The 26934-nt window shown below is 41.2% G+C and overlaps 1 protein-coding gene across 2 annotated transcripts in view; it reads right to left on the reverse strand.

The window, feature by feature from the left end:
- Positions 1 to 20111: 20111 nt before the first annotated feature.
- The window catches only part of USH1C (USH1 protein network component harmonin), an 844250-nt gene continuing 837427 nt past the window's right edge, over positions 20112 to 26934 (reverse strand). For both annotated transcript variants that reach the window (XM_069623780.1, XM_069623779.1), the window contains one exon: positions 20112 to 21930. In XM_069623780.1, the coding sequence (XP_069479881.1) occupies positions 21918 to 21930 (13 nt within the window). In that variant the 3' untranslated portion in view covers positions 20112 to 21917. The remainder of the gene's footprint in view (positions 21931 to 26934) is intronic.

Genomic DNA, 26934 nt, shown 5'->3' on the forward strand with positions numbered 1-26934 from the left:
TCGATGGTGCAGAAAAAGTGGGAGTTATTTGCCAGCCCAGTGGTCATTTTCCTGATATTGAAATCCGACACTGTATGATTTTGGGCAATTTTCTGTGTCACAGATCAGTAATATGTAAAGAAATCTTTACAACTGGCAATAGGCAGATTTGGGGAATGCTCTTCCCCCCTGATTATTTGCTGTCCTCTTTTACATGGAGGCAGTTCTCAGAACCTGTTTCGGGAAAGGACCACCCCCATTTCCACCTTGTCTGGCTCACATTTTGGAGTTGAATAGTTTCATGTTTTGGGTCGTTCTCCATACTTACCCTGTCTCACAAAGGGTCTTTTAGGACCCATTGTTCTTTGTGAGGGATCCCCCATTTCTGAGAGAGAAGGTCTTTTTACCCGAGTCCTCTAGGGACTCTTCTCTTTCAAAGGGGATTATCTTAAGCTCTTCCACAAAGTCGGTTCTTCTTTGGCCTCTCCTACTTATCCTTTGCTCTTTGGCTTTTAAATATTCAGAGGTAGAAGATTCACTTTCAGGCCGAGAGGTCATTAGGAGTTCTGTCTGGGAGAGAAAGGAAACTTCCTCTAGGGCTTGGAATCTACCCTCCACCTGGGCCCCCTCAACAGGAGCCTGTTGTTTGTCAGATGTTTCAAACTGTCGTTTCCCCCTGAGGCATCAGCCCTGGGTGTTGGGGCATTCTGGGAAGCAGGGTTAGATTGAGGGTTGGACTGTGCCCTGGGCATGCACCCCAGGTCGTCGGTCAGTTTTTGGACCTGTCGCTCCTGCTGCAAGACATTTTCTCGTTTGTAGTGAGTTCTCCAGTCATACTTTTGCTGCTCCTGAAAAGGATAGCTATCCCTTCTACTGGAATAGCTTGGGTACTAGAAAATTCCCCCATCATTTTCCACCCTGAATCTCACTTCTCCCGGATTCAGGGATCTATTGTCCTGCAATTGGTGACAGGGATCTGAGGGATCATTGTTCTTGGCCCCTGCCTGACTACCATTCGATTGGGCCAGGGTGACGGGTCCCTTCTGTCTTCCATTTTTCTTGTTGGCAGGAGGGTTACTTTTAGCCCCCTCCTCCATCTCCAGCCCCCCCATCTCCAGGTCCAAGGCAGGGCTAGTTCTCACCTCTGCCACCTTTGCAACAGGTGCGTTAGACGGCTTAGGGGTTTTGAGGGTGTTTCATTCTCAGTGGGCCTTTGCACCTCCTAGATCCTGGTGGCTTGTTCAATTACCCAATCCAGGGTCCTATGCTCATGAAAGTAAGTCGCACACCAGCTGAGTGATTATGTATTTGCGGAGCATATGGAAAAAGGTGGTCACAAACACATTACTATGTGTGTTCACTCGCTGGGAAGTCTGACCAAATGCACATTTTAGTTCCTGCACAAGCTGAATTATGTCAAAAGACCTTCTTTAAAAAAAAAGCGAACAAAAAAAGATCTATTTAGAAAGACTGCTCTGACCACACAGAGCGGTCTTTGTAAATTGAACAGTCCGGCCCTGTGATTCACACAAGTGCATACAGGGGCTGACAGGCACAGCGAGACCCGGAAGAGTCATTGCAGGAGTGTATGGAAGGTGTATGTCATTCTGTGTGTGTGTGTGTGTGAGTGTGCCTGCGTGTTGTGAGTGTGTTTTGTGCTGGGTAGGGGGTGGTGGGTGGGGAAAAGTGGGGTTTCAACCCCCCTGATTAAGAATACTACCCACAGTAGAGGATCGGGTGGGGATCACCTTGTGAGGGGCGGGCGCAAAAAGAGATATTTTCCACATTTGAAAGCAGACTCAAAAACAGCTGAAAAAATGTGTCTTTATTGTGGCTGGTTTTTAAAATGCAGTAATATCCCCAGAACCACACAAACTCCCTAGGTGCCTGAACCTGCCCACATAGCAAATTATATGCAGCAATATGGGCCTCCTGTGGGTTTATGTGTGAGGAGAAATGTTGTAAAATGGCCGTCTTATAGGTGGACCATTTATAATGATCCTGGTTCTCCAGTCCTGCAAAGAAACTGGAGTACTCAGGAGAGAAAGTCCATTTAGCAAATGCTATGCAATTCACATAATTGCCATTCTGGAATGATGCCATCATCTGCTCCTAAAGTTCCAAGTGCTTCGATACTGAATACTTGGTATTTTGTTTGGTATGGGGTCAGGAAGCTCTTTATGTCCTTGACTTGTCTTATTGGGTTTTCCACAAATCCCTTGCTCTATTTCCCTGTATTTTTCTTTCTCTGCACCTGTGTACATTCATTTTCTGACTCGGAGATACTCAGTGTACTCTATTCCCTGTCCTCTAGGTGCTCCCTATCTTTATGAGAAATATCTCCCAGACACATATAATCTTGACTCCTCTCGAATGGACCGCACTGTGCTCTCAGGGTCACTTTCCTGGTAGTTACATTTAAACCCAAGATTACACTCAGCCTCTTCTTCCCTCCCTTCAGATAGTCTGGGGAAATGCCCCCTTCTTCCGAATGGATGGAGGTTTTTAATATGCTCTTTCTGGGTTGAATCTCTGGCTTTTCTCTACCAGCAGAGCAGGCCAGGTGTTCTCTTTGTATCCTCATCTTTGGAAAGTCTGTCTCCCTGATCTTGTCGTCATAGAATTTTTCCAAGTGAGAATTACTCACAAGATTCCTTTTGCCCTCCCAGGACACACTGTTCCAGCCACCTTCCCTTCCATGTGGTAGAGATGAATACTCATCAATATCCGACAGGGGCTGACGTTCTGGGTCAGTTGGACTAGGCCCGGGTAAGTCTGCCTCAAGTCACCCTGTTCTTGGTATGTGGCATGCATGAGGTTGGTTCCCATTTGTACATGAGAAGTTGTAAATGACTGGCATGAGGTCCTTGGTGGGAGGGGCACCTCACCTTGATCAGTGGGCCTTGCCCCATATCCTTATTGGTCAGGGTGCCTCAGGGTCTGTTTATCATTTTCAATTTCCTTGGTGAGACTCTCACACCTCTGTCTCTCTTTCCTTATTTCCTGTTGGTAGTCAGAGAGCTAGCTTATTAATTCTGACAGTAAGGCCTGATTAGTGTGAAGCACCATGCTCTGAGCTACCAACTGACAGTTTGTTTGCTGCACCTCATGTTGAATGATTCATTCTCCCTCTGTGAGCTTTGTATGCTGCGTGCATATTCAAGGCGCTTTTCCTTCAGGACAATAATATCTTTCTCTTGCTAATCCCTACAATTCGCTACCTCTAATCATTCAGCTTTGATTTGTCTCACATGCTCTACTAGCTCATTCCTTTCTTCTCTAATTCTGGTCAGTTCCTGAGTACCTGACTGGTGCTTCTCTTCATCCACATTCAACCTGAATGCATCTTGGACTCTGACCAGTTGTAAATTCTGTTTCAGAATATTTACATTCTGCCGCAGTGAGTCCATCTCTTTAATGATGGACTGACTATTTTCTCTTTCCAATTCCCTAATTTGTTGTTTGAGGGTCACAATGTCATCCAACAACCCTCTGTTATGACCAGTCTGGTCATACAATTGGGAATGCAGGCGACGTACAGTGTCTGCACCCTCAGTGCATGCATTATGCAGTGCAGCAAACTCTCTCTCTCTTAACTGGCTTGCTGTTGTGTTTTTAGCTCATCCTGTAGTTTCTCAATGAGCCTTTCTTGTAACTCCAAACATTCGCTCTGCTGCACTTTATCTCCAAACTGTGTGAGCTCTTTCTGAGCCTGTTTCCAGGCTTCAGTCTGTTTCCTCACATCACCCTCACTCTTTTGCACTCGCTTTTCCACTAACTGCAGATGGAAGTATAAATAAGCTGTGAGCTGAGCCATTTGCACAGTTCTTCACAAGCATTTTGGGTCATATAAAATGCCTTTCATGATTTGTGCAATATTCCACCTTCACACCAAATGTCAGTGCCCACTAAGGTGACCTGTTGCATCATTCTAGTCTGCCAGCTCCCAGCTTCGCACTCACCCCATTCTCCTTGAATGAATAGCTCAGCCAGCAGGTACTTCCTGGCATCACACACTTCTATGGTAGTCATTTTAAAACGGCATTTTGTAACTTTTGTAAAGCTTTCTTTGTGCATGGGCAAACATCACCCTGTCCCTGCTTGATTTCTTCACGCAATGCCATATCAAACATCAATTCTTGCTCAATCTCCTTTTTGCCCTAGCACTCTACACGGTCTTATTTTTCTACACCTATACACATCCCTGGAACTCAGAGGTCAAGCATTACAGTGGCTTTTTGACTTAGCAGCAACTTTATATCTACCTCAATGCAGTTACACCAAAATGAATATCCTGTTGTCAATGTACTTGTATTGAGTCAACAATAACAGACCAGCTCCCGGTGCACAACCCCCAATTTGTCACATTAAATTAAGACCACCCTTAACCTGGGAAGTTCCTTCCAACCCCCAACCAAGGAGCCCTGCAATACTTGCTTAAGTTTTTTTAGCACGTGTCTTACTGAAGACTTGTTTAGAGTCACACAAGTCTCCCCCCCCCCGTGGCCACAGCGAGCAAAGAAATAGGCAGTGGGGTAGGAAATATATTTGTATGTATTTGAATGATAAATACTGGAGATCACACTAAAAGGACACAACACCTACTTTGTGGCTCACAATTAAACTTCTGGTTACACAAATAATTCACAAAAGATAGTTGGGAAAAACACAAATCACAATACTTTACTTTATCCCAATTTCACTTCCAAAAATAAACACTGGTTGATGAACAAAAGTCATTTTCATAGGTAGTGCTGCGCAATTTTGATTTTCCTGCGTGCTTAAAAGCCTAGCAGTTTGGCTTATAGATTGGTACAAATGCATATGGCAATTAAGATTTCACCCACATATTTTGTGTAAAATAAACACAGGGAGATTTAGCGGTTTGTTTTCAGACCACCACCTCCCTTAAAGGTCTGTGTTGGGAAAGATGGGCAGAAAAAATAGGGATGATGTGAGAATTTTGGATTTCAGAATCCCTCCAATTAAAGGCCTGTGTTGGAGAAGCTGAACCTATATGATTACTTAATTAAATTACAGTCTATAGATGTCAGCGCACACTGGGAATGAGGTTTGTTAATTTTGAATTTTAACAAAAATCACCCTGTGGTGTTCTGCAAAGGTGAATTAATTAAATTAATATTTGTTGTTAAATATGCTAAGGATCTACACAGTTTTGCCCCCAAACCAGTAAAAAGGGAAAGTATGTAAGGCAAGTAGATTCCCCTACCTTTGGTTTCAATTGGCTGAATTCTAATTACATTGAAAGCCTCTATGTAAAGTTCAGGAAAGCCAGCAGCATTTCAGTACCCTCTTTGAGGACAGGGCAGGGGTCCAGTCACTTCACTCTCAAGGATGGTCCCCAGCTCTTCACTATAGGGCCGAGTCCGTTTTTTTAGGCCCCCCCAGCAATAGACAGCTCCACCCAGATGCAATCTCAGCAATCTCCTGTGATGTTTAATTGTGGCTGTCAGATGGTAATTTTGTATCAGCTCTCTCCCTTCTCTTATCATGCATCCACTTCATATACCAGTGATGACACATCAAGATCTCAATATTGCGCAGTGCCTGCAACAGTTTTCACAAACGAAATTGGACAGTTACCCTTTGCTCTCCTCCCAAGTCCAGCCACTCTCTTTGGATTGGTTTAGGAGTCTGGAACAGACATATGGCAACTCTCATTTGAAATCCCCTTTTTGTTCCCATGTCAACTTTTTGGCAAAAAGTAGTTATGTGGCAAAACTTCATAATTTACTAGCAACTGCCACAATATATATATATATTCCGCTTCAGCTCGTCATGGGGAATTTAATAAAACGACAGCCGTGTTCGTACTGTTTTGCACGGGCGTTTGGCAATTTTCTGCCATTTTTATAAAAAAGCATAATGAGCAGTAGTATGGAATTCGACGATAGGATTATCACATTTTATAAGAGTATTGGTTGGTTACCGGACTTTGTTTGTGGTACCAGGACTGCTATATAAAACGTCTATTAAAAAGTAAAGCCCAGAAATGGGACTGGATGAATAACTATCTGCACTAATCCTCACTGAATTCCTAAGTACAGCTCCAATGTTATCCACACATTTCATCAGCCCCAAAGATACTTGAGGCAGTGTCCTAGTCCAGAAGTATGTTATGTTCTGCTCAGGCTACAGACATATCAATCACTGCTTTGGGTTTTCTTTGTTGCAACGGAACAGATTCCGGTTGCAGGGAGGCTTTGTCAAATATGGGAAATCTCAGGAGTATTAGAAACTGCTAAATACCTTCTTACATAGTGTAAACCGCTGGGTTATGCATTCATGACCATATTGGGCCCCTTCGTACATGAATATGAGTCCATAATACATGAGGACTTTTGGAAGTACATTATTAATACAGATTCTGAAAGAGTGCAAATCGCCTTATACCAACGGTGGCGTGTTGCTGTAAAAGCAATACTCAGAGTAAGTGGGGAACGGGTTGACTAACATACTCTTTATGATACACTTTTTATGTTTTAAGCGTAATTAATGTACTCTTAGTTAACCTATGCTAATATTATTATTAGAGTTGCCCAGTTGAACCCTGTGTCAAATTGTATGTATTTTATGAATTAGGTGTTGGGATTATATTATGTATTTTTTTAGTACAAACTATTACATTTAATAGCACATTTGAAGTACGTATATACATACATTTTAAATGATCCTAATGACTCTTGGCTAAATTAAACTATTGGTGTATTTGTATAGTGTAATGAATTTTAGATCAGGATTGAATTGCTTACATGGAACTGGGTATGAAATACGAAAGATGGTATGAAAGCTGAATATTTACTACCTGTATAGTAATTATAATAGTATAATAATTTGATTTGATGTGTTTCAATACACATTCTTTGTAAAAGCTCTTTGAACTAAATGCAAATTAAGAATAATAATAATAATAATAATAATAATAATAATAATAATAAAGCATAATAATTATGCACATGCATTTTGCTCTCCACATACATAATTTTACCCTCTACCAGTTTGCCAACTCTCAAATTCAGAACATGTTCAGAGCAGCCAGGAACACTTTTTAGCTTGCCATTACATTTCCCTAAATCACAGGTGGACACACAGGTGGACATATTTTATTTCAAGAAATCACCTTGAAATTATCTAAAAAATGAAACATGCAGTGTGGCTTGTGGCTTCTGAAATATGCAACAATTGTGACAGTCCATTTAAACTAAGGGGGAATCTTCATATGTGCAAGAATGAGCTTCCCTTCCTAAAGTCCATTTGCCATCCCTGGCCAGCATGTGACCAAATCTTCATGGACTGTTTTTATAAGCCTCTTTTTTATTTGAAGTGGGTGGCTGCTGGTCGTAAATGCTTGGGATGCACCGGGTAACACGGAGATACCCCATTTGTCTTTGGCTGTAAGGAATTCACATATTGCATTTTCTTTTTTTCTGTTTAAAGATTTTTATTAATAATTGCTAAATTCAACGTTAGAGACAAATTTAATAACAGTTTCAATAACATACATAACCTTAATACTTTCAAAATTGTGTATATGAAGTACATAAATCACTTGTTAGAAATATAATTAATTTGCTATGATAATGCATATTAATGACATAATTGAAATGGCAATAACATTAGGGGGAGTTTAGACACTGTGATGAACCTGAAACATAAGAGAGAAGAAGGGGAAAGATAAATGATTCGAAAAATGTGTCTATTTTACCTTAGTATTTCAATATTGTATTAATCTATTACATTTTGTACTGTGTCTATGTAAATAATCGAATAATGAAGCATGACATTGTTCTATTCGATGTATTGAACATATTGAATTCCACCAGAGATTGTATGGAAGTTTGGTGGTAATTTTCCAGTTGCTAGTAATATTATGAAAATTAATATTAATAAACAAGTAAAACTGTGGTCTAGAATCAATTTGACTTATAACCGGATTGATCAAGGGTCTGATCGTTAAATTAGCTAATGTTAATGGTTCTGAAAAGAGAAACATTGATTGCTTTTGATTCCAAACTTTAGTCCAATAGGCATAAACATATGTACATTTGAAGATCAGGTGTATAAAATCAGCATTAGGTTCGTTACATGACCAACATTTATTGCTAGCATCCGGTAAACATTTAGCAACACAGGAAGGAGTTAATTAAGCTCTCTGAAAAATAAAAAATAAGTTTGAGTAAGATTAGCAGCAGATGATGTAGAAGAACACATTTTCCAAAATTTCATCTAGATATCTGGTGAAAATTGAAGGTTCCAGTCATTTTCCCAGTTACGGATAGTGGTGATATTAAGTGAATTAGAAGCAGGAGGATCATTCAAATATGTACACCACTTTGCAGCTTTAATCAAAGGACTATTCATAAAAATATTTAGAGAGGGAGATGGAGATTTTTGTTTAAAGGAATATAAATTTTGTAAAGGATTTGATTAGTAAACTGTGGAAAGGAAAATCAGATAGCAGAATACTGTACTGTTCACAAATTATCAGAAAGGGGATTGCTGATTAATTGTGAATTAGTTGTCTAATGTATTTAATTCCTAAAGAATACCATCTATGTATGGACGTAATGTTAGATTTGGTAGAGTTGTGTTTATTAAGCCATAAAAGCATGTCACCCGGATTGATTTTGTTAAAGGAATTGGCTGGAAGTTTATTCCAAATGTTCTTTAAGAAATGTAGCAAAGGATAGGACATGCTATTGGGCCAGGAGGGCGCCATTAGAAAATGAAAAACTGGTAGTGGGGAAATAATGCTACATTCAATGATGATCCAGAGAGGGGCTTTATATAAATGGGATTGATGATAATTAAAAGAGGTAAGTTGTTTTAATGCGAAGGCTTTGTGATAGAGTTGAAAGTTTGGAAATGTAACTCCACCTGAGGATCTAGGACGTTTCAATTTATTAGCTGCAATGCGAACAGTCTTATGATTCCAGAGAAATTTTAGTAGTAATGAGTCCATTTCTTTTAAAGGAGGAATGGATTGGAATTGGGATCATGGAAAGTGAATAAAGAATAATGGGACTAATCATCAATTTGATAGTGTCTAAACGGCCCGACCAAGAGAGAAAAAGGGCGACCATCTTTCGGTCATTTCAGTGATTTTTTCAATTAGGTAATTAGTAATTAGATTAATAGTTTGTATAGATGTTGTTCGCTACTAAAATCCCTAAATATTTGATGTGAGATAATTGCCATGAAAGACCTAATAAAGGAGTGTTATTTTTATTACAAGTGTATGTGAGTGGCAAGACTTCTGAATTATCAAAGTTTAATTTATAACCCAAAACAACAGAAAAATCATTAATAGTGGAGATTAAATGTGGTATAGTGGAAGCAGGATTAGAAAGATATATAAGAATATCATCAGCATAGGCCGAGAGTTTAGTTTCTATATTATTTGTAGATATCACTTTGCTGGATGAGTTTAATCTAATGCTTTGAAAAAGGGGTTCAAGAGCAAGATTGAATAATAATGGAGATAAAGGGCATCCTTGACGAGTGCCTCTTTGAACTATAAAAGAGGAGGAAAGATAATTATTAATGAGGATATGAGTTGTAGGTGAGAAATATAAAATTTTAACCAAGTTGAGGAAATAGGTAGAGAGACCATTCCAAGTTAGGGAATGAAACAAGACAGGCCAGGAGACATGGTCAAACGCTTTTTCAGCATCTAGGGCTACCAGAGCTGAAGGTTAACTTGAGTTTTGAGAATGTGCTAAAATATTAAATAATAGGCTTGAATTAGATGAGGCATGGCGTCCTTTAATAAATCCAGATTGATCAGGATGTATAAGATTAGGAAGATTTCTAAATGTTTAGCCAGAATTTTTGCATATATTTTTGAGTCTGTATGAATAAGAGAGATTGGATGATAATTTTTGATGAGAGAGGGATCTTTATCTGGTTGAGGAAAAGGAATGAGTAGGGCTTCACTAAAAGATCCAGGACTTGTCCCATGTTGATAAAGTGTGAATATAATTCAAATATTTTTGGGGCTAAAGAATCAATAAAAGCTTTGTAAAAATCACGAGTGAATCCATCAGGGCCCGGGGTAATATTAGGTTTAAGGTCAATTAAAGCTTTTCTAATTTCGGAAAAAGGAATAGGGGAGTTAAGTGAAGAAAAATCAATTTTGTTCTGAGAGTTAATGTTTTTATTAGCTAGGAAGAAAGATTTGATGTTATCTGAGTTAATGGGGGAGTCTTCAGAGTATAATTTAGAATAGAAATGTATGAATGCTTTATTTATATCTTTTTGATCTGTTAATCTATTACCTTCAGAAGTATTTGTGAGAAATAAATGATTTTTCTTTTTTCTTTTTGAGATATGATGCTAGCATTTACCTGCTTTATTAGAGTTATTATAGCATTTTGTCTTCGATCTGAGGATAGAATTAGCTGCCTTGCCTGTGCATATTTCATTAAATTCTAGGCGTTTATTTAAAAGAGTTTTCAATATAACAGAGTCTAGTTTCGCATAGTATGATTTTTCAAGTTCTTTTATTGAAACTAAGAAGGAATTATGTATTAAATCAGATTGTCTTATTTTGATCGCAACATACTGAATTATGAATCCCGTAGGGAGACTTTAAATGTACCCCAGTTATTGTGTACCGAAGTATGTTGAGATAAATTGTTGAAGAACAATTCTTTAATAATGGAGTTGGTTTTTATCTAAAAATGATTGATCTTTGAGGAAGTAAGTATTGACTCTCCATCAAGGTTATAGTTTATTGATAGGGGACCATTCGATCATCGTGGAAACTAGGGCATGATCGGAAATTGTTATAGGATCAATTTCAGAATTTAGAATAGAAGGGGCCTATGATGAGTTAAAAAAAGATGTAATCTAACCTAGAAATTGATTGATGAGGTGGGGAATAGCATGTAGAGTCAAATGTTTCAGGGTGGCAAAATCTCCAGGAATCTAATAGGTTAAGGTTTTGAATTAGATTTAAAAAGTTGGATCTAGATTTGGACTTAATAAAGTTAGCTGAGGATTTGCGATCAAGGACAAAATCCACTAACTGATTCATATCTCCAGAGACAATTTTAGTATCTGAGGTTTTCTGGGCAAGTTTGCTTAATGTTTATGTTCATGTTTATTTTTCGGGATTTATATAGCGCACTAGGTACCCAAAGGCTTAAGGGTGCTCAGACAAACACACACAAGAAACAGAGAAGGCTACATATTCTAGCCCAGAGACAGGCCGGAGTATGGGCTCATGAGTCATCATAACAAGTTAATGGAGAGAGATAAAGTTAGGAAAAAAGGACTGTTTTCAACTTTTTCTTAAAACCTCCATAGATTCAATAGTTCTCAAGGAAGGCGTTAAAGTGTTCCATGCCTCAGGGGCCGCCAATGCAAAAGCAGCATCCCTGGACTTCTTAGCTTTACATCGGGTGATCAGATTAGAGTCATCTGACCTAAGAGATCTTGTGCTTTGCTTTAAAATGATGACCTCTTTCAGATATGTGGGCATTTGTCCCTGCATGCATTTGTGGGTGATGAGAAGCAGCCTAAAGGAAACTCTAGCTTGAATGGGCAGCCAGTGGAGACTTTTTCTTGCTTCTGTCACATGATCTCTTTTCGAGAGACATTCAACAACTCTCACCGCCCGATTCTGAATAACCTGGAGACAGTGAAAATCTGATAGCGGCAGGCCCATCAAAAGGCTACAACAGTAATCTATTTTGGAGCCTATGATTGCTCTTGCCAATGTTTCTGTGTTTTTTTCCGATATAAACGGTCTGAGGCAGCGGAATAGTTTAATAAAGTATGAGGCCGAGGAAATCAGGTTGTTGACCTGAGCCTACATATTCGAATTTTTGTCTAAATAGATTCCCAAGGTCTTCACCTTACTCATAACACTGATGTTGCAATTATCTATATTAAAATTCTTGTAGTTGGGCCAGAGTTTCTCAAGTTTAGTGTCTGACCCTACTAATAAGAGCTCAGTTTTAGAGCTGTTAATGGCTAAACCATTAGCCACCATCCAGTGCTGGATCTTTTGATAGATTTTGTAAAAAAAATATTTTGTCCTCCAAGTGAGATCCTGAGATGGCAATGACACAATGAGTGTCATCTGCATAATTAGCAAATATGATCTCTTCATTTTCCATCATCTCAAAAAAGGGGACCATAAAGATATTGTAAAAGCAGGGCGACACAGAGTCTCCCTGTGGAACACCATACATAAGAGTAATGGGTTTGCTTCTGCTTTATTACTTGCTACCCTAACTTGCCTTCCCTTCAAGAAGGAGGTAGTGCACTCAATGGCTGCCTGAGAAAACTTGGCATTATTCTTTAACCTGCTGGACAGAATGGAATGGTCCATCAGGTCAAAAGCTGCTGAGAGATCAAGAATCATAAGAAGGGAGATATGACCCCTGTCCATCCTCTGAAGTAAATGAGACTTCAGGGCCAGCAGGCCATCTCGGTTCCATGGTTCATTCTGAAACCTGATTGATAATCATGGAAGATGTGATTCTCCTCCAAGAAAACTTAAACTTTATTATATGCTACTCTGTCCAGAATTTTCAACAGAAAAGTGGTGTTAGTGATGGGTCTATAATTCTATGCGCTCTGAGGACAGAGGTTCGGCTTCTTGAGAAGTGGAGTATTCCACGCATCTTTGATATTATCTGGAACCCTATGGAGTGCAAAGGATGAATTAACACATTTGTCAATGCAGGAATAAGAATAGGAGAACATTCCTTTATGATAATAAATGAACAAGGGTCGCCTCTGCAACTTGTACTTTTAAGCGGGGTAATAACTTAAGCCAGTTCTTGTTCAGAGATTGGTTGGAAACTAAAAGTAGAGTGATCCTTAATGTTATTATCCGAAGTATGAAGGTTGACCACTAGGTCTTGTTTTGGCATAACAAGTTTTTTCTCCTCAATTACCTCTCTAATTTTTTCTAATTTATCAGACAGAGTCTGTTGGATTTCCGTACACCATGACTAATTTTTTAAAATAACATCTTGAGTAGGGCCGGGAGTGTGGGATTGCCCCTTAAGAATTTTAATAAGTTCTCTGCTGTCGGATTTAGTATTTATAATTCTTGTATTAAATTAAAAGACTCTTTTTTGGCAGTAAATATAGCCAATTTGTACTCTGCTGATGCCTTTTTGTAGGCTGCTAAACTGAGCGGTTCTCTCAATTGTCGCCAGGCATAAAAAAGTTTTATTTTTTTAGATCTGAGATCCTTAAGATCCTCATCAAACCAAGAGTTATGCACCGCAGATGATTGTATTTTACTTTTCACTGGTGCAAACTTCTCTGTAGCTGCGCCAAAAGAGTTAGTATGTGTTGTCGAGATTTCTTCTAGATTGTCTATGATTGAAATTTTGCTATTAAGGGCAGAGGCCCAGTTGGTAAAATGTGCAGGATTCTGTTTGTTACTGCTAACTTAGGCAGAATGGCATTTTTTTGAAAATAATCAATTTGTATTTGAAAGAAAATGCAATAATGGTCAGACCATGGACATGCTTTGACCTCTATTTCAGTAAGGGTCAGATTAAGAGAAGATACCGAATCTAGGGTATGTCCTTTAATATGAGTCGGTACTTTGATGTGATGACCAAAGCCCAGAGAGTCCAGGGAATTCTCCATCACCTTTGCAATGGCATCTGTGGCACAACCCAGCCACAGATTACAATCTCTTTGTAAAATACATTTTGTTTTTGGCTTCAAAAGAGATAACAGAAGACTGTTCAGAATAGCTGGGAAGGTTGTATCAGATGAAAGGGCTCTATATATTAAAAGAATGTTGAGTGTAGTTTTAGCGCTGATCCCTAGTTTAACCAGGATTCATTCTGTGCCTGGAATGCTGTTGAGCTTATTATCCCATGTTTTAATAAAGAGGACCAATAAAATGGGTTAAGAGCATTGGGACCATAAACATTATTAATAGTTGTAGAAATATTATTGATGGTGCATACTAAGATGATCCATCTACCTTCTGGACCTTTTTCTTCATTGACAAGAGATCAAAATGTATTTGTTGTAAGCAAATAATATCAGCTTTCTGTTTAGCTAACAAAGAGATGACTTTATTTTGTTTTATAGGATGGCCTAATACTTTAACATTTCATGTAGTAATTTGAATGGACATTGGAATACATTACATAACTCTTATTTTAAATAGTACATGCAGCTAAAGAACCATCATACATATAATCTTTTGAGCAAATTATTGGAAAGATCAAGAATTCATTGGAATAGATGATGTTAGATTCAATAATAAACTTAAAACATGTGGATAAGAACACAAGGAAGGAGAGACCCCAAAATGAGAAGAAAAATAAAGAAATGTAAGTGTTGAGTATAGGCAGATACGTGTGAACAAGTAATGACAAGGAAGTAAGAACAGGATTTATATAGTGAAGAAAAAAAACAAGAGTCTGATAGAGGGTATCGAGTGTGAAGAGGACAAGAACATAACTGAAAAGAATAGGAGCCAGAGGGAATATCCAAGTGATAGAAGACATTTAAACATAACAGAGAGTCTGTAGAATAATAAAGAGAAATAACGCATGCGTATGACTATATACTGATATTATATCTTATCTAGGTAAAGACATACATTTGTAAAAGAAGTGAGTTCATCCTGGAATAAAAGAGGAATCCAAAGTTTTAATTGGAGATCTAGATTTGTCTCTAAGATGACTTGAGATGGAAGGTGTCTCCACAGGAATTGAGGAAGTCGATCCGCTGCGCTTGGGAGTATATTTTATATGTTGGTTCTTAGGTATTCTGAAGTTACATACAGGTATTTGTAATTCTGCTGAAGGATTAGTTGTCGATTTAGGTAATGAGGTATCCATTGGAGTGGTTTGTTAGGCTTGAAGTAAGTTAAATAGTGTGTCAGGATCTGTAAACTCTTTGGTTGGACCATCAGAAATAGTGATGATCATTCTTGCAGTATCAAGAAGGCCATATCTATTGTTGAGCCACTTGAGAGTATGATATGATATTTTACTTTTATCGCACTCATACACAAGTGTTTCAGAGCACGACAAGGCAAGGAGGGGAACAAGGGAGAACACAACAGCGATCTTACTAGGACCAGTGACATTGAGAACACGCAAGTGAATGGGAAAGGGAAAGGGGAAAAGTGCATGGAAGGGGGAGAGTGGAGAGTGTGAAGCAGAGGAGACACAGATAAATAAATAAAAATAAATAGATAATAGAGGCAATAAACAGTGGTAGTGCAGCCAGCAAGTGGCAAGTGCTGTGTTTACGGCAGAAGACTGGGTAAGTCTGATAAGTGCAGAAAAAGAAGAAAATGGGTGGCGTGGGGGTCTGTATGGGTACAGATACAGTCCCCAGTGCAAGGGGTGGCCAGGTGGCAGTGCAGGACGGTGGCAGGGTGAGCAGGTACCTGGGCCCAGGGGACAAAGGGTGGCCAGGTGCACAGTTCCAAGAAGAGAGCAGATCAGCAGGGGAGAGGGGGAATGAAGGCAGAAGCAAAGAGGAAGGTCTGGAGGTGCTTCCGGAACCGGAGCTGGTGCTCCTCAAGTTTTAGAGTGGCAGGGAGGCTATTCCAGAGGGAGGCCCCAGCCGAAGACAGCGATCTACCCCCAGCTTGTTTCTTTGAAAAATGACTGACCCCGAGGGAGTTAGAGGTAGAGGAGTGAAGAGCTCGGGAGGGGAGGTATTTGCGTAGGGATAGCTGCAGGTATTTTGGACCAAGGGCCCAGAAAGCCTTGTGGACAATGCAGAGGGTTTTGAATTTAATCCTTGAATCCACCCGGAGCCAATGAAGAGATTTCAGAGCTGGAGAGATACGATTCCAGGGCTTGAGGCCAAGGACAAGTCTTTCAGTCCTGTTCTGGATTAGTTGCAGAGGGCGGAGAGTAGAGGCAAGTTGATTTAGAAAGAGGCTGTTATAATAGTCCAGCCTAGAGAGAACCAGAGCTTGGGAGACAGTGAGCTTCTGGGGGAAGGAGAGGAAAGGCAGAGTACCTCTGAGGAGGTGCAGTAGGAAGTTTTAGAGGCCTCAGAGATGTGGGCGGAGAAGGAAAGTGTAGAGTCAAAGATGACCCAGAGGTTCTTAGCCTTGAAGGTGGGGGTAGGAGGAAGGCCAAAGGAGGCCGGCCAGAGAGTGAGGGGAAAGGATGGTGAAGGTGTGCCGATGAGGAGAAATCTCTGTCTTGCTGGCGTTCAAACACAGATCATTGGTGGCACACCAATCTTGAATGGCAGTTAGGCAATCAGAGATGAGAGAGGGAGAGGAGGTGGCCGAGGGCAGCCTGAAAATGAGTTGTGTATTGTCAGCGTAGCACTGGAAATTTGAGCAGATAATGGCAATGCAGTGGGCGAGATTTGCCAGGTATTGGTTGAAAAGCAAGGGTGAGAGATTAGACCGCTTGAGAACACTACAGGTAGAGAGGAAGATAGATGATAGGAAGGACCCAAGTTGGACCTCAGAGGGTCGATCAGAGAGGAAAGAGGTCAGCCAAGCCAGAGCCTCATCAGTGATACCCAGGATGTCATGGAGACGGTTGAGCAGGATGGTATGGTTGACTGTGTCGAAGGCAGAAGAGAGATCACATATGATGAAAACAGAGGGAATGTTAGAGTCAAGGTTGGAGAGCGGGTCTTCACAGATGTTCGGGAGAGCAGTTTCCATGCTTCTGGCAGCTCTAATAGGCCTAATGTCTAGGAATATTTTCCTTTTTGCATGGGTAACGCTCAAAAAGTCTAGAGATATGAAAATTCTTTTGCTTTGGAAGAGAATAGCGATTTCTTCTTGGTCACTTGTAGAATTTGCTGTGCCTATTGATGACGAAGAAAAACAGGGGTTGAAAGGTCTTGGTGAAGAATCAGTTCTGGTAAAACAAGGTCTGATTCTGTGGGCCCATTGGAGTTCCAGTGGTGGTGAAAAGGTGACACCGAGAGTAGAAGGGATCCATTGTGTTAGAAAGCTGATAGGATCACCACCTTCAGATTTTTCAGGAATTCCATAGAAATGCAAATTGTCCCTCCTATTCCTGTCTTCCAATTCTGTAACTTCACCTTCCAGTTGTAATATTTTTGTTTGCATACTCTCCATTCTTTCAACTCTGTCTTCTACAGTACTGACTCTTTATTTTGCCTCACCAAGTTTACCAGAAAAGAGTCTAATGTCACTTTTGAATCCTTTGAGTTCTTCTTGAATGGAAGATGAATGTGAGTCAAGTGTGGAGATAGAAGAGCGTATGTTACTGAGTTCTTCCAAGATCTTTTCCATGCATGCATTGAAAAGTGGAATTTCTGATGACAACATTGTATGTAAATGATTAAGATTCTTGACAGCAGTTGAAAAGTGTAGTGATATAAATGGAATAGGTCTATTTTAATTAAACCATAAATATAAAATATATGAGTTGTGAGCCAAAAATGGTGGCCAACGGGTGGATATTTAGCCAATAGAAAGTCATGTAGATTCTGGGATCTGAAATAATGGTACACGTATAATGGGGAACCTTTGGTTATAAGTTGGTAGCTACAGCACTTTATAAATATTGATGAAGTAGTAGCATGTTAGAAACACATAAATGTGTTTAAAAGTCATATATATCCAGTTATATCCATCAAAAGAATAATGGTGTCTTGCCTTAGTAGGAGAAAGTTACAGAAGTCGTTTAGAATGTATATAATAAAGTATGCCTTGGATTACAATAATAATAAAGCTACACGTTCCATTCAGCGTTGAGTCCCAAGTTCAGAGAACGTGAGGCAAACGACGAACATTATCGAGAAAACATAGCCATAGCATGTCAGGGTCTCCAAGGCAGTCGTACCGAAGCACAAACACCACACCGTTGTATTGAAGCAGCCAGTCACTGAGATAAAGTCTCACCATTCATGCGCAAATAATGCGCCGTCTGCAGCGAGCTTTTTAAAATGAAAGCGCTTCACTTATTATAACAGTTTACAAGTCATAGGGCATCATTACGACCGTGGCGGAACCGGTTAAACGGCGCCGTAAAAGGCTGCGGCGCCGTTCAACCCGTTCCGCCACATTACGAGTTCCCCTCGCGGGACACGTTAAGCACGCCTGGGAAAACCAGGTGTGCATACCGGGTCCCGCGAGGGGAAGAGGGAGCAAACAATGGGCCATCTCGTAATGGCCCGTTGTTTACTCCCTCTCCCATTCCCATTCAGCCCTATGGGGGCTGAATGGGAATGGGGATGAACCGTGTCTGTGTCCTCGAGTGAGGAATTACCGGGCTATCCGAACTCGGAATGGTCCGGTAAGTCCTCATTCCGAGGACACGGATGCAGTTTTGCCGGCAGCCATGCCGCCAATAGCGGCATGGCTACCGGCATACCTCGTAATGAGGCCCATAGTGTTATTCCAGAACCAAATATCGATGTCAAAAGCAATATTCTATTGAATTAAAGTGTGTTATGAATATGAATAAAATCCTCTTGCTCTGGAGCTCCTCAGTCATGCGGCCATCTTCGAAGCCACTCGGCCACGCCCCCACATATTGCATTTTCTAACATCAGCCTTGATGCTTTGACATACAGTGTGTTTTACTGATCACGGTTAATTTTGTTTTTGCTTTGAAAGTTGAAGTTTCTTTTAATCATTAATAAAATACATTTTTAAATATCGCCTGCTCGTTTTTCTGCTGAAAAGTGGGTCTGAATTACAGTGCACCACCTTTTGATGGTGACAGTTTCAGTGAGAAATTCTGCATTTATTTCTCTGTCAGTAATGTGATCCCATCTGCACTCAGATTACATTTTTGTTTTACCTTTCTCTGGATTTTCAATGCATAAAGACACCCACATAGCCTGCCTACATAGGCCGATTTTCAGTGTCAAGGTACTTTATGAAGGCTGGCAGGTTCTTTTTTTAATAGTGGGCCAATCAGTTCTGTTGGTTTGGTGCCTTAAACTACACCCCACAGCTGAAAGGATAGAAATAGAAAATAGTGTAATGGAAGAAATAGAAACAACATATAAGTATGGAGGATGGCATTATAAAGAGGTACATATGGGAGACTGAAGTACAGAGGACCCACCACAAAATAACATTATCCAAATCTCTTTAGAAGTCGAAAGCTGAACATTTCAGAGTTAGGTTCCAGACTGTCTAGTGGAAAAATACAGTGCTTTGTGGGCGATTAGTTATTTTGTTTCATGGTATCCACCATCAATGTCTGAGGAAGGTTCAAAAGGCTTCCAGTGGAGCAGCAATCGGAATTGAAAGGTAAAGTGCTGAAAAGTGCACATATCTGTTCCAGCTCTTCCACGAGACTAGCAGAGTGCATATACAGGGCTGCAGTGATGAAACAAACCTTCTTCTTCTAGGTCTTGATGTGGACCAATGCAGTTCATTGTAGGAGTTGGGTGTTAGCTTGAGCATGCCAAATAGCTCTCACTAGCAAAATAATAACGTTTATATAGCCCTTGACCTAAAATTATTATATCTGAAGTTTCCAAGGTCAAGACATAGAAGGAACTGAGAAAGATCATAAGGAGATAATATAAACTCTCTTCTACCTGCTAGGGGAGGAATCGTTGCAAGAGGGAATTCCATCACACTGGCAACATTGAAGGCTTCAAATGATCCTGCTACTCCCTTTGACTCACAAGGTAGCCCAGGGATGTCTTTCTCTACCCCCCCAGTGAATAGTTGAACTTAGGAACAGCTGGTCAATGCAACTCTAATCTAAGGGTTTCATTGGTCTGTATTCCCTCCTCTTCTTCCTATTGCAAATGTTCCTTTTTTGCTATCGTTCACCTCTGAATTATATTGCAGCATATTCTCCCTTCTCAAACAGCAACACTCACAAATGATATGGGAAGTTTGTCCCACAGTTTCCTTCATGCAAACGTTGTCCACTTAAACCTAATCATTTACCCCTTTAAGAGAACTCATTCCCATGACACACTATACTTTCATTACTTGTGTACCCAAACTCCCCCTTCCCCTTTGTATATATTTGACTTGTGTATATTTCTGTGTCTGCTTCTGAAACACCAAAGTCCAGTCGCTGAAGTGTGTGCAAGCAAACTTCCAAACGTGTATTTTAAAGCATTTTTCTGCACCGAGTACAGAACAGCCTACAACCACAGTCACAATGAAGACAATTTGATGCATGTTGTTTTTAAGTTTGGCACAAAGCATTTATTTGTGGAATACATAATTACAAGATAAACAAATACAGAATTATTTTGAATGAGACAGAGCCATTTTTTTCTGTTATGCCCGAGGAGCACAAACCCTATTCCGTTCAACCGTATTGCAGTGCAATTGAATTCCTAATTGTGTTTTCAAAGCTTAATGGCAATGTGCGTGCATCTGGTATAGTGTTATTCATTGCTCGAGCTGTAAGGCATTCATGGGAAACAAAGAAATGTGAAGCTGGAAAGCAGCTCAGAACCCAGCCAACCCATCCACTGTGATATTTTCCCCTAGATGCGCCTGCGCGTGTTGTGTTGTGCAGCAGCATTTGAGATCCGGCGTCAACACTTCAATATCAGGCACAGTAGGCACACATTTTGGAAATAGTTTGATAAAATACAAAAAAAGCATTTCGTAACAAAATGGAAATTCTTCTAAGAAAACAGAGTATCGGTTGATTAAAAAAAAATCAGACTTAAATGAACAGAGGGGCCTACCGACAGCCGGTGGTACAGTTTTCCAGGGCTGTGTAAACAATTATCTTGAAAAGTTTCAAATGTAAGCACACCTTAAGTAAGGTGGCGAACTGAGATTTTAAAATGGGATGTAGGAATCTAGCCATTTTGAATTACAATGTACAGTGATGAGGTGAACAATGAGAGAAACGGGGATAATACTAAACCAGGAGGCACATTTCTCACTGGAAAGTAATCAATACCTTCTCTTGTCTCTTCGATCAGGCTTCCTTTTTTGCATGTTCAATTTGCAGATTTCAAAAGTCACAGAAGCAGGAATGAAATGTGTCCCGGCGATCAGCCATCTTTGTTTCTGTATGTCGGTATTGCATTGCCATAGAACTTACTAGCCAAAGGGCAGCACACTACTTTACAGAAAATAAGACAATGAAGCGGCTGCAAACAATTGTGTGCGAGATTAGGCGGGAGAACCATCATGTGCAGAAGCCAGACTTGGCAGGTCACTTCCCCAAGTCTCCAGCACAACCCAAGGGACACCAAGCATTCGCTGTCTGTCGCAGATGCTCCGGGAGTTGCTGTGAATCTTGGACAGTTAGATTTTGTGATTCCCAGATAATAAGACTCTAATGCGAGTTCCGAATAGTGAGATATTACTGTGACTCTCAAATAGTTAGATGATGCTGCGAGACTCCGACAGACATATGTTGCTGTGACCATCAGATAGATGATGCTGCGAGACTCCGAAGACAGATGTTGCTGTGACCATCAGATAGTCAGATGATGCTGCGAGACTCCGACAGACAGATGCTGCTGTGACCATCAGATAGTCAGATGATGCTGCGAGACTCCGACAGACAGATGCTGCTGTGACCATCAGATAGTCAGATGATGCTGCGAGACTCCGACAGACAGATGCTGCTGTGACCATCAGATAGTTAGATGATGCTGCGAGACTCACATTATGATTCTACATTGTAAGCACCGTTTCAGAAACTAGTAAACACTTCCTTATTATTATTTAGTCTTACGAAATCCAAGTATAAAATGGATGTAAAAATAAGCATAATTAAAATAGTACCATAGCATTAATGTCATGCTGAACACGTTTAGCAAGGAACGCTGTTGCCTAGCTTCATACATCACAGAAGGTTTTGGAGCAGTTCAGAGTTAGTTTTTAGTAAAAAAATATTCCGTATTAAAAGTCAAGAAATGTTGTTTGATGCACTTCGTAAACAGAAATAATGTTGCTGTTGATTTATAACGATGCTCATGAACCACCTTCTTTTTGGAGTTGTTTCCGCTTTTCATTAAAAAAAGGTCCTAAAAAAGAAAGGAAAATATCATTTAAAACAATTTTTCGACAATCGCAGATTTCACACTATATATAATGGTCACCGACATAGTTCCAAAACATCAAATCCTGATTTTGTCTCTGGTTGAAAACACCACCCAATCATTTTCATCATAGCATGATTCAAACAGGTTACTCGATACCCCGCCCAGTATTTTGAAGTCCAGGTGATTCCCCAGCCAAGTATTTTGAAGTCCAGGTGATTCCCCAGCCCAGTGCTTTGAAGTCCACGTGATTCCCCTGCCCAGTGTTTTGAAGTCCACGTGATTCCCCAGCCCAGTGCTTTGATGTCCAGTTGATGCGCCCTGCCTGGTGTTTTGAAGTCCAGGTGATTCCCCAGCCCAGTGTTTTGAAGTCCAGGGAATTCCCAAACTCAGTGTTTTGAAGTTCACGTGATTCCCCTGCCCAGTGTTTTGAAGTCGAGGTGATTCCCCAGCCCAGTGCTTTGATGTCCAGTTGATGCGCCCTGCCTGGTGTTTTGAAGTTCATGTGATTCTCCAGCCCAGTGTTTTGAAGTTCAGGTGATTACCCTCCCCAGTGTTTGAAGTGCAGGTGATTTCCCAGTGCAGTGTTTCGAAGTTCAGGGGATTCCGGCTGATAGGAAAGAAATTAAAACTGCTGTCTTATTGCGCACATTTTTTAGAAGGTATGGTAAGGAAAACATACATTTGATATGAGCAAAGAAAAGTGCAGGAACGTCAGAAAAGTGCAGGAACGTCAGCTTTTTTGCATTGCTTAATATTCATATTTAGACATTACATTCATACAAAGAAAAGGATACACAAACGAAATGCATATTGAATCAATGGGCCTCATTACGAATACAGCGGTAGGGGCTTAACGGTTTTACCAGCCGCACTTAGCGGGACCCGCTAAGGGACCAGGGAGCTCATAACAGGGCCGCTATTTGCGGACCCGTTATTAGCTCCTTCCCCATTCCCATTGAACACTATGTGGACCAGCTAAGGGACCTCAGAATGCGGCGGTAGGGGGTTAGGAAGGAAAGATAGAGGAATAAAGAAACAAGATGGTGCAACCTTTCTCCAGCTGTAAGGAGCTCCTCCTATCTACACTAACCTGTCCTTTTCCCCTTCTCAATATAATCAAAGGCCACTTTGGTATGCCAAGCCCTGGGATGAGGCTACTCCTTTTGCAAAAGGGTGTGCCATTTTATTTCTATTCCCAGGACACCTTACTGTGGAATGGCTGTCTCTCTGGGAGGGCGTTACCTGCCCTCACAAAAGAACAAATAGGCAGCCTCTATGGTTACAGTCTTGGTGGAAGCAGCAAGGACACCCTGTTAGGGGGAATACACATAACCCTTTCATAGCTGATCTGGGCTCACAGGACTGAGACATATCAAATGTCTATGGCATGGTTAATTCTGAGAGAGGAGAGCCACCATACCTTAAATTTTAAATATAAGCCATACTAGAGTTTAATATGCCACCAAGATAGCAGTCTCATAGTAATGTAGTTTTCTAAACAGGGGTCCATATTTATATGCAGCCCCTGCACTGCAGAGTCTTGGTTGTCACTGCAGCTGTGACCTCTGAACCTTCTCTGTGCCACTAGAGTGAAGGCGCTACAGCTCAGACTACTGATGCAGCAGAGCATCGGTGTACACTGTGCTTTTGACATGGAGTTTATGAAAGGGGATTCTGATTATCAAGATCTCCCTTCCTGAGATGGAATTACCCATATCATTTTATTAATTTAATAACAAAATAAATAAATAGGGCTTCTACACTCTGGCCAGATGGAAATCCGCCACTGAGGCACAGGAGGCGGGGCATGGGACAGTGAGTTTGAGTGCAGAGGAGGAGCTGAGGAAATGAGATGTGAGTAAACAGAAACAGAATCAGACTGATATTGAGGAGGCAAACCATTGGTATCTTTGGCCATGGCTGCCTCCATACCGTAATCAGGGCCCGGGTTCCTCGAATGAGGAATTACCGGGCATTCGCAACCTTGGCGGACCCGTTAATTCCCCGTCCAAGGAACCCGGACCCGGTCCATCCCCATTCCCATTTGAGCCCCCATAGGGCTCAATGGGAATGGGGATGGAGCTAACAACAGGCCCGTTAATGACTGGCCCGTTGTTAGCTCCCAGGTCCCCTCGCGGGACCCGGTAAGGACGCCTGGTTTTTGCAGGCGCCCATTGCGGGTCCCGCGAGGAGACCTTGTAATAGGGCGGAACGGGTTTACTGGCACCGACACCTTTACCGGTGCCGGTAAACCTGTTCCGCCAACCTTATAGTGAGGGTCAGTGTCATTAGTAAGTAGAAGTGATGGAGGATCTGGGTAGGACTTTGGGCTTCATCACAGGTTGGGCAGTATCCTGGTGGTAAATCTGCCCGGATACCACCCAGTGCAATTAGCCTTACCGCAACCTGGTCCGGCACTATTAGCATTGAATCACAAGTTGCAGTGGTGGGGTAAGTCCCCATTTAGTTTTAGTCCATAGGACTCAATGGGGCATTTTCGGGGCAATTACTGTGCTGGTAATTGTGCTGCGTTAATTGAATCGAAAATGGGTGGAAAGTCAGCACATTCACCGCCAGCTCAGAGCTCGGGGTGAATGCTCTGAGTTCCCCCAAACTGAGGATTGGGCAGAGCAGTAATTCAGGGGTAATAGCGTTACCGCTGCATTTTTACCGCTCCGCCCAACTCCTGATGAGGCCCTTTGTCTAGAGCAGGAGTCTGTCACTCCAGATGTTTTGGACTGCAACTCCCATCAACCCTAGCCAGTATAGTCAATGTTGAGGATCAAGGGAGTTGCAGTCTAAAACATCTGGAGTGCCATTGGTTGGAGAACCCTAGTCTAGAGAAAGGAGTAGATAGGATGGCTGCAGAATAGGCTTGAGCAGTAGTCACATTGTCTGTGCCTAAGAGTGGAGATTAGGGTTATTGTAGAGCGATTAGTAAGAAATGTACACATTTACTGAACATTAAGAAGGTTAATTCAAGCAGGAGAACTACTGGTAGTGAAGAATGGAAGGTGCTATCAAAGTGAACCCCAAGGTTGTGACCTTTAGGCAAGGGAGCAAAAAGGTCAGATGGAAAGGAAATAGGACAGGGGAGGAGGAAGCCTGGGGAAAGATGAATTCCATTTTTGAAGAGTTCAGCATGAGGTAGTGGAGATCCATCCAGTGATGGATTGCACTATAATCTGTTCTGAGATGACTGAGGTAAAGGGGCAAAAAGGAGACAAAGATGGGGGATTTCAACACACACAACAAGGGAATGTGCTTCAATTTAGAGTTGAACTAGACTATTCAGGTGGTTGAAGATCACTCGCTCAATGACCTAGAAAAATGGGGAAGGAGGAGAACTGGGAAATAGTTTGTTGGGGCGTTTGGGTTAGCAGAGAGTCTGCTCAATAGGGTAAGGCAGTTTCAGAATTGAAGGAGGAGTGGAATAGTCCAGCAAAGAGAGAGAGGTTAAAGAGCTCAGACAGACAAGGATAGGTGATTGAGATTTGTTTTACTTAGTGGGGAAGGAGGAGAACTGGGAAATAGTTTGTTGGGCGCTTGGGTTAGCAGAGAATCTGCTCAATAGGGTAAGGCAGTTTCAGAATTGAAGGAGGAGTGGAAGAGTCCAGCAAAGAGAGAGAGGTTAAAGAGCTCAGAGAGACAAGGATAGGTGATTGAGATTTGTTTTACTTAGTGGGGAAGGAGGAGAACTGGGAAATAGTTTGTTGGGACGTTTGGGTTAGCAGAGAATGTGCTCAATAGGGTAAGGCAGTTTCAGAATTGAAGGAGGAGTGGAAGAGTCCAGCAAAGAGAGAGAGGTTAAAGAGCTCAGAGAGACAAGGGTAGGTGATTGAGATTGTTACTATTTGGGTAGCAAGCGGGTCAATAGAATCGCAAGATGGTTTGGTTCTGCAAAGGATGGGCGCTAATTCAAAAGGAGAAGCAGTCAAGATTAGAAGAGAAAGGGGAGAGATGGTAGACAGACAAAAGATTGGGATGGGAGAGGAGGGCTGTGTCAGAGATTTGAGACGAAAAGTGGAGAGTAAAGTCACTAGCAGAGAGGGAGGAGGCAATGTATAATGGCTTGTGAGTTGAGAGCAAAGCCTGGAGGATATGTGAATGTGTGCAGAGCTGATTGCAAAGGAAGGATATTAGGTTTGAGAAGTAAGAGGATTTTTCAGGGACCACTGCAGAGGTGAGGGTAGCAAGGGATTTATTTGTAGGCTAGGAGTAGGGTGGGGGACCGTGATTTGTTCAGCATTGCAGGTCACAGCACATGTTTGTTTTGAGAGTCTGAATGTCAGAGGTGACCCAGGGCTGAGGATGGGGATGGGAATGTGTGAATGTGTGAGCAGGAAAGTGTTGTCAAATGGAGTCATAAGGGCATAATCAAAGTCTTGAAAAACATAGTCAATGGAAAAGGCATGAGGGGAGAGAGAGAGAGAGAGAGAGAGAGAGAGAGAGAGAGGTCCTCACAGCATCAAAGTAAGGGGCAAGAGTGTCTTGCTTGAATTTCCTCTTAGGCAATGACATTTTGGGAAGAGGAGGAGTAGAGGCTGGAGGAACTGAGATGTTAAAGTGAACAATGGAGTGATCAGAGGGAAAGGGGTTGGTGGAGAGTTCAGAGAGGAGAGTGAATTTGAAATCTGCAATGTTTCTCCCTATGTCAATTCCAAATGCCATTATTCGGCATGAATTGGGGCTGGTTGCACTATCATCTCGTTGGAAATGGAGACAGCTGTCCAACTATGTCAAGATTCATTATCCTCCAATTAATTCATTGTACATTGATCTAAACAAAATGTTGGGTTCTCAAACTCCAAAATCTTTTTCTAACTATCAATTGAAAATGCAACAAATCTTGGACAATGCAAATATTACTGTTGAGGATATTCAATATCGTCCTGGTTTTGCTAAGAAAAAACTCTTTGAAATGGATTGGTGTATAACAATTGATTCAATTAAGACCTATGGGCTATATAAAGAATATGGTGCACA

This window comes from Ambystoma mexicanum, chromosome 11, assembly GCF_040938575.1.
Source record: "Ambystoma mexicanum isolate Mex_15411 chromosome 11, UKY_AmexF1_1, whole genome shotgun sequence".
Taxonomy (NCBI): domain Eukaryota; kingdom Metazoa; phylum Chordata; class Amphibia; order Caudata; family Ambystomatidae; genus Ambystoma; species Ambystoma mexicanum.